General features: G+C 48.0%; 2 protein-coding genes across 2 annotated transcripts; one reads left to right on the top strand and one right to left on the bottom strand.

Annotated features, from left to right (window-relative positions):
- Positions 1–3245: 3245 nt before the first annotated feature.
- On the top strand, positions 3246–6542 carry EPUS_03349 (uncharacterized protein; the record flags this gene model as incomplete). The annotated part of the gene is made up of 5 exons (XM_007805171.1): positions 3246–3359; positions 3464–3560; positions 3614–3695; positions 3751–3797; positions 3856–6542. 5 exons carry the CDS (start codon positions 3246–3248, stop codon positions 6540–6542), a joined length of 3027 nt encoding a protein of 1008 aa, XP_007803362.1.
- A 4118-nt stretch (positions 6543–10660) lies between these two features.
- On the bottom strand, positions 10661–12403 carry EPUS_03347 (Serine-tRNA ligase; the record flags this gene model as incomplete). The annotated part of the gene is made up of 7 exons (XM_007805170.1): positions 10661–10852; positions 10900–11268; positions 11319–11409; positions 11457–11875; positions 11928–12089; positions 12150–12220; positions 12271–12403. The coding sequence occupies 7 exons, from the start codon at positions 12401–12403 to the stop codon at positions 10661–10663; spliced, it is 1437 nt and encodes a 478-aa protein (XP_007803361.1).
- Positions 12404–12647: the final 244 nt, after the last annotated feature.

Below are 12647 nucleotides of genomic sequence, written 5' to 3'. Positions count from 1 at the left end.
TGCTGGATCGAATTGCGATTCCACTTCCCAGCACCAAGATAATCTTTGCCCTGATCGATTCGATGGTCAAGAGGTCATTGCCATTTATTGTCGGTTATCTGGTTTTGATCACAGGTAAGAGTGTTGAGCGTTCTGATTCGAAATTTGCTTGCCCAATAGAGCGGGTAGAAAAGGCGTAGTGTTCTACAACCAGTCCAGTTGCATCAATGATTCATTTTTGTTAGATATGATATGTATGGTGATTTGTGAACCAAACGAGAAAAACGGTGGAACAGGATGGGCAATTACATAGCTAGGTGGAATGCTTCCGTAGATCTTCGGAACATGGGTCCGAAGGTCCCAGGGGAAGGTCAAGGGCCATCCGGGGAACATCAGGGTGTTCGGAGTACATCGAATCAGGAGCTGGCACAACTATCCCCTCCGTACCCGAACAGGGGTGTAGAATTGTCAATTAGCACTGTCGATCACTGCGGGGGGGGGGTCAAAATGTCAACAAACACCCTATTTGAGCCATTTGAGGCCGTATTATCTAACAATTAACTCCAATTGAGTGGTGATATTGTGCCCAGCACTCTCCTTCGATACACAGCCAAACCTGGCACTTTGAGCACTCATAATGAGTGTATGAGCCTCCTAAAATAGTCGTAGAAATGCCATTATTGGCTGAGCGCGTGGTATCTGTTCCAAATGCTCGTTTGGGCGCTCTTTTACGTGGGCAACCTGGCGGATGAGACTTTCCCCATTGACACCGGCCAGAGGACTTCTTTTGTATGTGCTTATGGTGTCTTTGAAGCACTACAGGGGGTACAAGGTCAGATTCTTCTTCCTTCTTGGTTTTCTCATCCGAATGTAGTAATTGAGTGCAGAGGGCCTCCACAAAATCTCTATGACTGCTATATGTACGTTTAGCGCTTGCTGTATGTATCTCAGAACTCTATAGCCATAGCAAATACGTGTTAACGCGGGCAACATTAATAAGGAAGTAGATTAAGGGCATTTGCGTATGATAACTCTGCTTCTGATAACAAGTAAATGCTGCTTGTAACTGATCCGCTTAATCTACGCCCTTTATATAATAGTTATAATTATTAATAGCCCTTAGAATAAAGAGATCCTTAAAGGGTAAGCCCTTAAATACAGGATCAAGGATACGTTAATTTTCAGAGGAGATTTTAGGGCATTTGCGCATTTGTTAAATTTAATCTTTTATACAGTAGAGGCTATGAGCAGTTGTAAGAGCACAAACAGCCTTATTATCTTGCTAAATAAAGGCTAGAGTGTTGTTGTCAATGACTTATGCTATTATAGAATCCTAGAGAAGCTCACTATTATTGTTAAGATAGCGTTGAAGTTATAAGGGCACACCAGCAGCCTTTTTTCGTGTAGTTCCTATATAGTAAATACCTATCACCAGAAGACATTAGGCTACTAATATATTTAGAAAGAGGTTATCAAGATAGATATAGAAATCCTGTTTTAGCAGCTGCCTAACAAGGCGTAAAACAAGCGCGTAAGTTAATACAAGAAAAGCGCTTTTTTCAGTATTCAAATTTGCTCCTGTGCCCTATTGCTGTGGTCACTGCGTTTGTTAACTCTTTATAAACGTTTTAACGCCATCTATTCTTAAATGAAATAGCCAGCTTGTTACGACATAACCTGCACAATGGCCCAGAGGGGGCATTAGGGCTAAGGGCTAGGGCAGGCTTGGCGCTCTATGCGTCATATCTCTATCCTCGCCTCTATAGCACTTAGAGAGTTCAGCCATCTTGATACACACCCACTTGACATAGTCATACAGTTGCCTTCTATAGCTTCTTCGTGACTCTCCGCTATCTCTATAGCACCCCCATACCCTGTTGCACGACTTCCGCGTAACACAGCTCTAGATATATTCATAGTCGCTAATGCATTATAGCTTATAACCATCAGAAATTAGCTTATTCTTAAGCTTAACTGTATGATTTGAACGCCCCTTAAAGGCTATTATTACTTCATTAATTATGATATAAGAAGAGAGTACATAGGCATTTCGACAGGCTGTTCGAATAAGGTCTGCAACACGTTCAATTCGATAGAACTAAGGGGCATTTGATTGCCTAAGGGCAGAATTCAAACTGAAATAATGATGAATTTATTAGAATCGATTTCGGCCTATGAATTAACCAAGTTTGTGAATCCTCTAGTAATCACTGAATTGACAATTCGGGTACGGAGGGGATACAGTACTACGGTAGGAGGCGTAAGTATTGTTAACATGAGCTAGTGATAGCTAGTTTTTGATACAAGCATCCAGCGTCCTCTACTACATAGAGCTATCATAAATCTTGATCCCTCACTAATCATGATGATTGGCTCTGTTCTGAGAACCATTCAGACTAACGTTGTTTCAGTAAAGTACAGTGTGTCAAGGCTTTACAAATTACAGAATTTCTAACTTGAAGCTAGTGGTACTTATGCCTCCTCCCGTACTGGTAGATTCCATTAAGAAATACAGATCCAGAGAGAGGATATTTTGGGTCTCCAGGGTCAGGCACAGGCGGATATCCCGGCCCGATCATCAACTGCCACCTCACAACTTCGGATGAGAACGCAAGTCATAGCGTAACTTAGTGGAGCCTAACTCAGTGACATCATGTCTGTGGCTGGTGCGCCTGTGCGTACCCACAGCCACCATCAGTCCTTGTACAAAGTCTAATCAGGCTCACCGTGAGTTTGCTGATATGGCCCATCTCAAAGCTTGACCTCGCCAATGATGATCTTGACCGTTGACCTCCAATCCACGTGTCGGCGACGATGTAGATTGAACTTCACATCATGTAGTATTCGGTAGACTCCTCAGCAATTGCCAATTGCCTACGGACGGTAAACTGCGCTGTTGGTGGTAACCGCCTTCTGGACAAGCCATTGTCCGAGCGCCTACGACCAACTCTCACCAAATCTCTTCTCCATCAGCCTCGCAGGCATCCTCGGAGTGGCATGATGATTCGATGAGACCTCAACTACTGCCCATCTCCTTGCGTGAGATCATCTTATAATCATTGCCCGATCATCCACCATCATCTACCGGACACGACCTTTGCGCCCGAGGCGCATGCGGCAGCAGCCTGCGCGGCTAATCTGCAGAGGCTTGTGACGCCATCCAAGTCTAGATACGCGATCCAACCCCCAATCAACAAGCACCAGCTCTCTGCCAGCAGACGCTATTCCCTGCTTATGCTGGCAAGAGACGCTGCTATACCCACATAATGGCACTGCAGGTGCCAGCAGCCAACGACAGAAAGCGTGTCAAAGTCTACGAGTTAAAAGAAAGCGACTGGTTCGATCGAGGCACCGGTTTCTGTACCGGCCAGCTCGTTAACGTGAGCATTCTATCCCAAGTCACCGAGATACGTCACGCAAAATTCTCTATATCGCGCATAATATACTTGCATGGTGGGTCAACCACTGACTTCGCGCGACACAGGATGAACCTCGTCTCTATGTTGAATCCGAGGATCACCCAGAGCGCATGCTGCTCGACACGCAGATTAGCCGCGAGGATGCTTATCAGAAACAACAAGGTCATTATCCTATGAACGCATCATAAGAATGGTAGCTGACCTTGGGGGCGCAGACACACTCATAGTATGGACGGAACCGAACGGGACTGATATGGCGCTGAGTTTTCAAGAAGCTGAAGGCTGTCTCGTGATCTGGTAGCTTTCCTGAACGGTTACAATTATGGGTCTGAAGGATCTAACCAGGCAACAGGGAGTACCTCAACCATGTCCAGAAATCGCTACAAGCATTGAATCCAGGTACGTTGGACGCTGGACGAACGCGCAGGCGTTTGGTGCTAATATCGCCTTATCCCAGATGATGCGCTCTCTGACGACGCTATGGAAAGCTTCTCCAACGCGATAACACTGCCAGATCCAGAGCTTGGAAATCTGCCTGATATCGAGCATGTTATCCGGATCGCGAGTAGTACACCGGGTGGACGCGAGGCACTCTCAAAGTTCCTTATAAGAGAAGATTACGTCGCAAAGATCATTCCCTTGGTGGAGACGTCGGAGGACTTGGAAAGCTTGCAGGATCTACACAAACTGTGCAACGTTATGAAGTCGTTGATATTGTTGAACGACAATGCGATCATTGAGCACTTGGTGACAGACGAGATCATAACCGGTGTTGTTGGTGCGCTCGAGTATGATCCAGACTTTCCCACTCACAAAGCCAACCATCGACAATATCTAAACGATACGACGCGCTACAAAGAGGTTGTCCCGATCAGAGACCAGGTGATACAAAAGAAGATTCATCATACATGGAGGTTGCAATATCTAAAGGATGTGGTCCTGGCACGGATCTTGGACGATCCAACCTTTTCCGTCCTCAATTCGATCATCTTCTTCCATCAGGTTGACATTGTTCAGCACTTGCAAGGCAACGCAAGCTTTTTGAAAGAGCTCTTTGCCGTGTTCGATGCCCAAAATCACGACATCAAGCGAAGAGAGGACGCGGTGCACTTTCTGCATCAGTGCGCTGCGATTGCGAAGAATCTCCAGGCTCCAGCAAGGGCAAACTTGTTCGCCAACTTTATCAGCCACGGCCTTTTCAACGTCATTACTTTTGCCATAAAACACCCCAACCCCTCCATGAGAACTACTGGTATCGATATTCTTGTTGCGCTCCTTGATCATGATCCGATGATGATGCGGGGATATATGCTTAAAGCTGTTCACGACAAGAAATCCCCCCTTACCGACACCATGATCGAACTCTTGCACGCTGAGACCGACCTCGGTGTCAAGAACCAGCTTGCTGACGCCATCAAGATTCTGCTTGACCCTCAGGCCCCTGGACAGGAAACTCCAGGAAATAGGAATGGAGGAGAATTCATGCCCAAAATTTCCCGACAGCCTCAAATTTCACCTTCGCAGGCAGCCAACGAGCAGTTTGCGCAGGACCATTTCGATGGGTCATGCAAAAGGCTTTTCCGCCCCCTACGAGACCTCAAAGACCGAGAGACCATGCAAGATTTCACCTATCAAGAAGTCTCTCTACATACGCACCTAGTGGAGATTCTTACGTACTTCGTCCGATCACATTCGATACGTAGTCGCCACTTCGTACTTTCCGAGAAGTTGCCAGCAAGGGTGGCCCAACTCCTCCGAGTATCACAAAAACCTCTAAAACTCACAGCCCTCAAGTTCTTCCGGACCTGTGTCAGTCTTCAAGACCAGTTCTACGTCAACCAAATGATGCAGAATAGCACGTTCGATTTCATCCTCGACATCGTCATCGAAACGATGCCTCGAGATAACCTGTTGAACTCCGCCTGTCTGGAAATGTTCGAATTCATCAAGCGCGAGAACATCAAGAACGTTATCTTACATGTCGTGGAGAAGTATCGGGACAAAGTAAAAGACATTACGTATGTTGATACATTCCAAAATCTAATCAATCGCTATGAGCAAATGCAAGGCTATAACGCAGACATGGGGCAAACGCTCTTCAGTCAAGACGACGAATCACCATCAACCGCGCGAAACCATATCAACGGCGGCCACCGATGGCAAGGTATCAAAGAAATGGACTCGGCACAAGAAGAGTACTTCAATACCTCGGATGACGACGAAGAAGGAGGTCCCGTGAACCGCGAAGACGTGAATAGAGTCCGCTCGGATCGCTTCGAATATCATTCACATCGGCTTAAAATGGGAGGTCTCCCGAACGGAAACACAGCGAAATCTAATACTGGTGCTAATACGTCGCCCATGAGCGGAGGAGGTGGGAAGCCATTAGTCGACTACCCGGAGGACGAGGATGACTTTGTAGACGAGAATATGGATGTCAGATCTAGCTCTGGCTCCGGCTCTGCACCGGTCTTAACACCCCAGACTCCCGGTACACCGGAGAGTATGACGAGCGAAAAAGAGAACACGAGCCCTGAAAGTATCAATAATAGTAGTAGCAGCAGTGGACATCGCAGACTCCAGCCCTCCCCCGATATCCCAGAAAAGATTCTCGAGAAGCGGAGAAGAGAAGACGATGAGGACGAGGATGACGAGCTGAGTAAGTTGTCGACAGGTATCAAACGGCGAAACTCCACGAGTAGTCATTCGAGTACTACCAGTACTGGCACGTCTTCGTTTCCTGGGCTGAGGAGGAAGAAGAGTCTTTTGAGGAATAAACAGCAACAACAGAGCCAGGGTCAGAGTCAGGGTCACGGTGGCGCAGGGAAGGGAGACGAGCGCTCTTCGACTTCACCAGATGGTGAGACACACGCCGCTGGTGGTGGTAGTAGTAGTAGTAGTGGGATGCGGACTGGGACTGGGACAGCAACTGGAAAGAAGAAAATCGCCATCTCGCTTAGCTCGACGATCGCTCTGAAGGGTGAGAAGATTGAAGACGTGTCAAAATCGAAGTCGAATCCTCCTCCTCCTCTCCCAGACATCGTCGCCGCTGTTGATGGTGAAGCAGCGACAAAGGATGATGGAGGGGAAGGAGGGGGAGGAGGAGGAGAAGAAGAAGAAAAAGAAGAAAAGGGAGCATCATGACCCAGGGGCCGAGGCCCGTTACGCAACTTTCTCAACCACACGCTATCTCTCTCGGCCTGGACACATTTTCTTTTTGAAAGCCGAACCAATCGAAAAGCCATGTGCAGCATGTATAGATAGACTTGCCAAGCAGATGCAAAGATTTCTTCGTTTCCCAAGCAGATTTTTGGGCTGGCCGGGTTGACCAGATCAAGCCAGGTTTGGGGGTTGGGGGGGGGGCAGATTGCTGCGATATTTTTCTTCGTTCTTCTGCTCGCTCGCTTATGCACAGGTCCGGGGGTGAAAGAAAGAAAAAAACATAAAAAGGCCCTGAAATGAAGATCCAAAATTGGGGATATGATTATTATTCCGATTCCTGTCCTGGGAACACCACCACTAGGAATCACGTTCTTCGTCGCCCCATGCATCCATGCATCCATCCATTCATGCTGCCGTTTCTCTTTCTCTTTCAGGCATCCTGATTCGTCTACAAGATGCCCACGTCCCTGGATGTCTCTTCCATTATCATCAATACTACTAACTACCTACCCCTGAAAACGCTACACCAATCACCGTCTTCGCTGCCGCACCATTTGATGCTGTACTGCTTTCTTTCTGTCTTTCTCTTCGGCCCATCCCGATACGCTCTACAAGACCCCATCCCGTCCTTACCCAGCTGGACCTCCTCCTTCTTCTCACTACTCCTGCTCCGCGCCCGCCTCCTCGATCCCTTCCATCAGCCAGCCACACCGTGTATATACACATCAATACCCCCCCCTCCCCTTCGATCCCTAGGGTAGGGCAGAGCAGGAGTCCAAGTCAGACGTCTACACGCGCATCTTCGACCGAGCATCAATGGGGCAAACAGGCGCTCGAGCCGGCGGTGGGTATGAAATGCACAGCAGATAACAACAATGCATCAACCAAAAAAATCTCCGTAAACTAGATGATTCCGGATTCCGTGAAGAGAGAGAACAAAAAGATGTAGCTCAACCTAGTTTATTTCTGGTCGTCAGGTCTCATTAGACGCTCCACCTACGGGAAACCCGTGGGACGAAAGACAAAGTTGAGAACGGAGGGATTTGGAATTGCAATTGCAATTTGCAAAATTTGTCCTGCCCATCTCGCATGTCAGGTGGGATGGGCTAAGGCAGGCTTGTGACGGAGAGGATTTCCTGTTTGTCCACCGAGGGAAGGGATAAGGGGACATATATTCAGTGATGCTCATTCGTGCTTTGTATTGTAGTGCGATATCCACATGAGCGTCTAAATGTCGGTCCAGCGTTGACAGGTCAAAAATTCGGAAGGTGTCTTCGCCGGCCGTCGTTTCGAGACGAGAAGAAAATCCGTGCGTGCTCCTTCTTAGATATGTTGGGAAATTGAAAAACTTTTGCGCCAAGCGATTTGAATGTTTACACGCTGTAAATGCAGTGGAACGGAGAGGAAAGGAAAGGACTTTCGTTGTTTAGTGCAGGCTATGTATGGATTTCCTTCTAGAAGGTGGCATTGAAAATCCGTTATCTGATCTTGCTCTGCAATGTTGAAGGATCTGGTCTCACCAAAGACCTAGTTGTTGAAAGGAGATCCGGACATGGCGCTGTCTATATTTTTATAGGGCTCGAAATACGCAAGTCGAAATCCAGGTTCCGTTGAGTCAGGAGAACCTCTTCTAGTTGAATGAAAGCAACGCCCTTGACCGGTCCCAGAACGCCCGATATCGTATCACGGCAAGCTCATACAATTAATATAATATTCTCGTCAAGACCCGGGCTGCATAAAGACCGGTCAGCAGAGGTACGTCTTGATTGCTTAGGACCAAGAAGACACCCGCAGAATAGGGATGACAGGTGACAAAAATCTGGAAATGTACTCACCTTCCAGTCTCTCCAGCTCATTATACAGATCCGCAATCTCCCCTTCCTTCACACTACTGATATCGGCCATCAGATATGCAACATCGCCCTTCGAATCCGACATCTGCTTGTCCACGTTGTGATCTCCCAGGGTCTCATTCACCTTCCTCAACACTCCCGGCACGTTCTGATGGATGAACACGACTCTGGCGTGGTTCGGCTCGTCCGTGGTGAGGGACCGAAGTGTCACCTCCGGCATATTAACAGCTCCCAAGGTGACCCCTTCATTGACGTAGCGAACCAGTGCTTCGGCTACTTCGATACCGATGGCTGACTGTGCTTCCTCGGTTGACCCACCGATGTGCGGTGTCAGTATTAAGTTCTTCAGTGATCGTAGATCTTCAGTCCAAGTGTTGAGGTCATTGGTGAAATAATCCCCATTTCCGCCTGGTTCAGCGGGATAGACATCAAGAGCTGCGCCGGCGATTTTGCCAGCTCGGCTAGCGTCGATTAGAGCGGGTATGTCAATGACGGAGCCTCTGCTGGCATTGATCAAATAGCTGCCATTTTTCATCTTGTCCAGCTGGTCGACGCCTATCATGTTCTTTGTTTCCGGAAGTTCAGGCACATGGCACGTGACGAAATCAGCGGCGGATAGGAGAGCTTCGAGGTTTGGGACTTGTCGAGCGTTGCCCATCGCCATCAGGTTCACCACATCGTAATAGATCACATCCATCCCCATGGATTCGGCGAGCACGCTGAGCTGACTCCCGATGTGGCCGTATCCTATTATACCTAGAGTTTTGCCTCGAATTTCCCAGCACTTAGCTGAGACTTTGTTCCAGGTTCCCTGGTGCATCTCATTGTTGCGGTCGCCGAGTTGGCGGGCTAGAGTAATGATCTCAGCAATAACAAGTTCCGCAACAGAGCGAGAATTTGAGAAGGGAGAGTTGAAGACACAGATCCCGTGTTGCGCTGCGTAAGAGAGGTCAACCTGGTTTGTGCCGATGCAGAAGCAGCCGACCACTATCAGGTTTTTGGCGTGGGAGAGGACTCGTGAGGTCAGCTTGGTTTTTGAACGAATTCCCAGAACATGGATGTCCCTGGCATGGCATTAGCACGAGCTGGAACAAGACAGGGGCTGGGGCGCAAAGCACTTTATCTTCTCTATGAGTTGATCCTCTGGCAACGACGATTTTATACTCTCAACCTGGTATCCCTGCTGCGACAAGATATCCTTTCCAGTCTGATTCACATTTTCTAGCAGTAGGATCTTGATGTCCTCCTGTTTAAAGGGCTTCAAAAGCTTTGCCAGTGGAGCAGTCCCCGCAGCGCTGGCCCTGAAGCTGTCGGTAGGTCGCCTTTTGTGGTGCATTCCCCATGATGCCGAGGGAAGGGGGGAATGGAATGAGTCAATCGGCGAAACCGACATGCCCTGACTTTTCGAGACTTCGCGTCGTGCCGAATCGCCATTGGCATTTTGTATCTTAATGTTCTCCGTCAGGGCTGATGGGGGCATCTCGAGCGCAAGGTATGTGGAGTAGTGAGATAGTGTAGAGGATCAACCTAACCTTCAGATATGTATGTTGTCCAAGTATGGAGTGTGGTCTATGTCAGTCTAAAGGGATGGTAGGTATATAGATCAGCATCTAAAGATGTACCCAGGAAAAAAAGTTAGCGACGTTCCTATCGAACACCGCCGCGGGGCAGGAACTTTTTTAACCACGCCCCGCGGAGCTTGAAGATGGCGTCATTTTAAGGGTGCACATGTTCCTCCGTACCCTTATGTCGGGTGCTATGTTCAGGCAGCGGTTACAAAATAGCTGTACGGAGTACATTTTGTAATCACGACTTTTGCGTCATATCGTAGTCAGTGGGGATACATCAATTAAGTGTGGTTCGAAACCCACAAGCGCTGTCCTTCTAGTGGAGTGGTTGATGTGTCTCTTTTCTGGCAGCGCTTGTGGGTTTCGAAATTGATGTATACCCACTGACTGCACCGACCGACCAGAGGCCGCTCCGGCCGATCAGAAACAGTTCAGAGCATAGTTCAGATTTTCCAATTCAGCAGTAACAAAGTAGCAGACCAATAATTCCAAGACAAATGTGGGCATCGAACACAGGGGAGGCAGAATCTCCTGTAGCACAAGCGCCGTCCTTTTGGTGGAGGGGTTGATGTGTCCTTTTTCTATCGTGTCCTCATGCTCTCTATGCCTCGTGGTATCTATCGTAACTTTTCTGATAATCAACGCCCTTTTCCTGACCAATGCTTCTTCCTTCCGTAACTCAGACCCTCAGATCTTGCATCTTTGTTGCAGCACCGTCAGTTGACTTGGCTTGTACTTGGTCAGTGCCTCTACCGACTTGCTTCGCCTTCACCTTTTGCGAGGTCGTGTCTTTCGGCAGGTCCTTTGTAAATGGGAGGAATTCAGGAGCGCCGGGAATATATTTGCGAAGTACTTCGGGGACAACAATGCCCTGTATCTGTCAGCTGGGCCATTCCGAATACGGCAGAAATGACTGACATCTTCCGTCTGATAGTTCTCAAGGACGCAGCATAATGTTCTTTCTGCAGCACACAAAGTGCCGTTGAGGGCATGCACATAAGTTTTCCTGGTATCAAGCATTTTCTTTTGTCCACACCGTATTTCCAGCTCTCGAGATTGGTAGTCTGTACAATTCGAGACGGAAACGAGTTCTTTGTATTCTCCTTGGAATGGAAACCACGCCTCAAGGTCATACTTCTTCGATGCAGCATTGTTGAGTGCTCCAGAGACGATTGCAACAACTCGATATGGAAGCTTCAAAGACTGGTAGAATTCTTCTGCCACAGCGATCATGTCCTCAAATGCTTGCCAGGAGTCTTCGGGCTTGGTGAAGAGAAATTGTTCAACCTGGATTTCATGTCAGTGTAATGCAAAACGAAAAGTATTTACACACAGACCTTTTCAAATTGGTGAACTCGAAAGATCCCCCAGGCGTCTTTACCATGGGAACCTGCTTCTTTTCGGTAACAGGTACTATAGCCGGCATATCTACCTCACGTCAGTCGTGTTGCACCAAAGCGAGGACCAACGCGTACTTGATTGGAAGGTCTTTCTCGCTCATCCATTCGCTATCATGCAGTGCGGAGAGCGGTTGTTCAGAGGTTGCTATTAGATACTTATCGGGCGTGTCTCCTCCTTCAACTACTTTGTATAGCTCTTCATCGAACTGTTCCAGTTGTGCTGTTTTGGCCATTTTTTCTTTCAGCATGAAATGTGGAGGCTGGTTTGGCTTGTAGCCTTTGTTGAAGAGGAATTCCAGGCCATAATTGATCAATGCAAGGTTGAGGAACAAGCCATAGCCGGTCAGACAGTATCCTCTGTGACCAACAACCTTGACGCCTCTTTCCGGGTCATAGCCGTCTATCCTCGTAAGGACTTCATGGTGAGAGAGGCAATCCTTCTTCTCCACTGTCACCCCTTCTGGAGCCCACTTCCGCTGTAGAGCGTTGTTGTCCTGGGACGATCAGCCCGACGTATGGACACTGTAGCCCGGAAAATGGACAAACCTCATTGTTATCGATGGGAACGGAGTCGTGAACGTAGTTTCCAATGGTCTTGATCTTCAAATCACGTTGTCTCTCCTTCTCCACGGCAAGATCTTCTATCCGCTTCACCTCTTTCTCCAATTCTGCCTTTCGTGCCAACCGTTCCGTTGCGTCTTGTTTGGCCTAGGCCTCCATGTTAGACCACGACGTGAGGCTAGAATTCAATCAAGGTTCGTAGCAAACCTTCTTCAGCTGTCCAATCTCTTTTTGTACGCCATTGATCTGCGTTCTAACCTGAGATGCTTCATACTTTGCTGGGATTTGAGTCAGGTAAGAATTCTGACTGGTGGGCATTCTGACACACTCGCTCGAGCATCTTCGTATAATGCAATCACCTCATCAACAACACCTTCGTCGGCGTATCTTCTGCGCTGGCTCTCTCGCACTTTCTGCGGATCACCCCCTCGGTCTGTAATGAAGTCTAGAACGTCAAGCATTGCCGGAGAAGGATGAAGAAAAGGAACGGGGCTGTTTGGGAGCACTTATATTCGAGGTGTAAGCTTCAACTGGGGAGAAGATCATGCGTACAATCCTTAATACCTGACTCACTCAGTTTGACTCACAACACACAAAAGACTTGGCACCTCTCGAAATCATGCCAAGAACCCTTCATGGGTAATCTACAAGGAAGCTCTTCACACACGTAACGCGTCCAAGATAGGCAGGCCAATCCTAACAAAG

The sequence above is a fragment of the Endocarpon pusillum genome (genome assembly GCF_000464535.1).
Source record: "Endocarpon pusillum Z07020 unplaced genomic scaffold scaffold4044, whole genome shotgun sequence".
Classification (NCBI taxonomy): domain Eukaryota; kingdom Fungi; phylum Ascomycota; class Eurotiomycetes; order Verrucariales; family Verrucariaceae; genus Endocarpon; species Endocarpon pusillum.
This window is presented reverse-complemented; position numbering and strand designations above follow the sequence as displayed.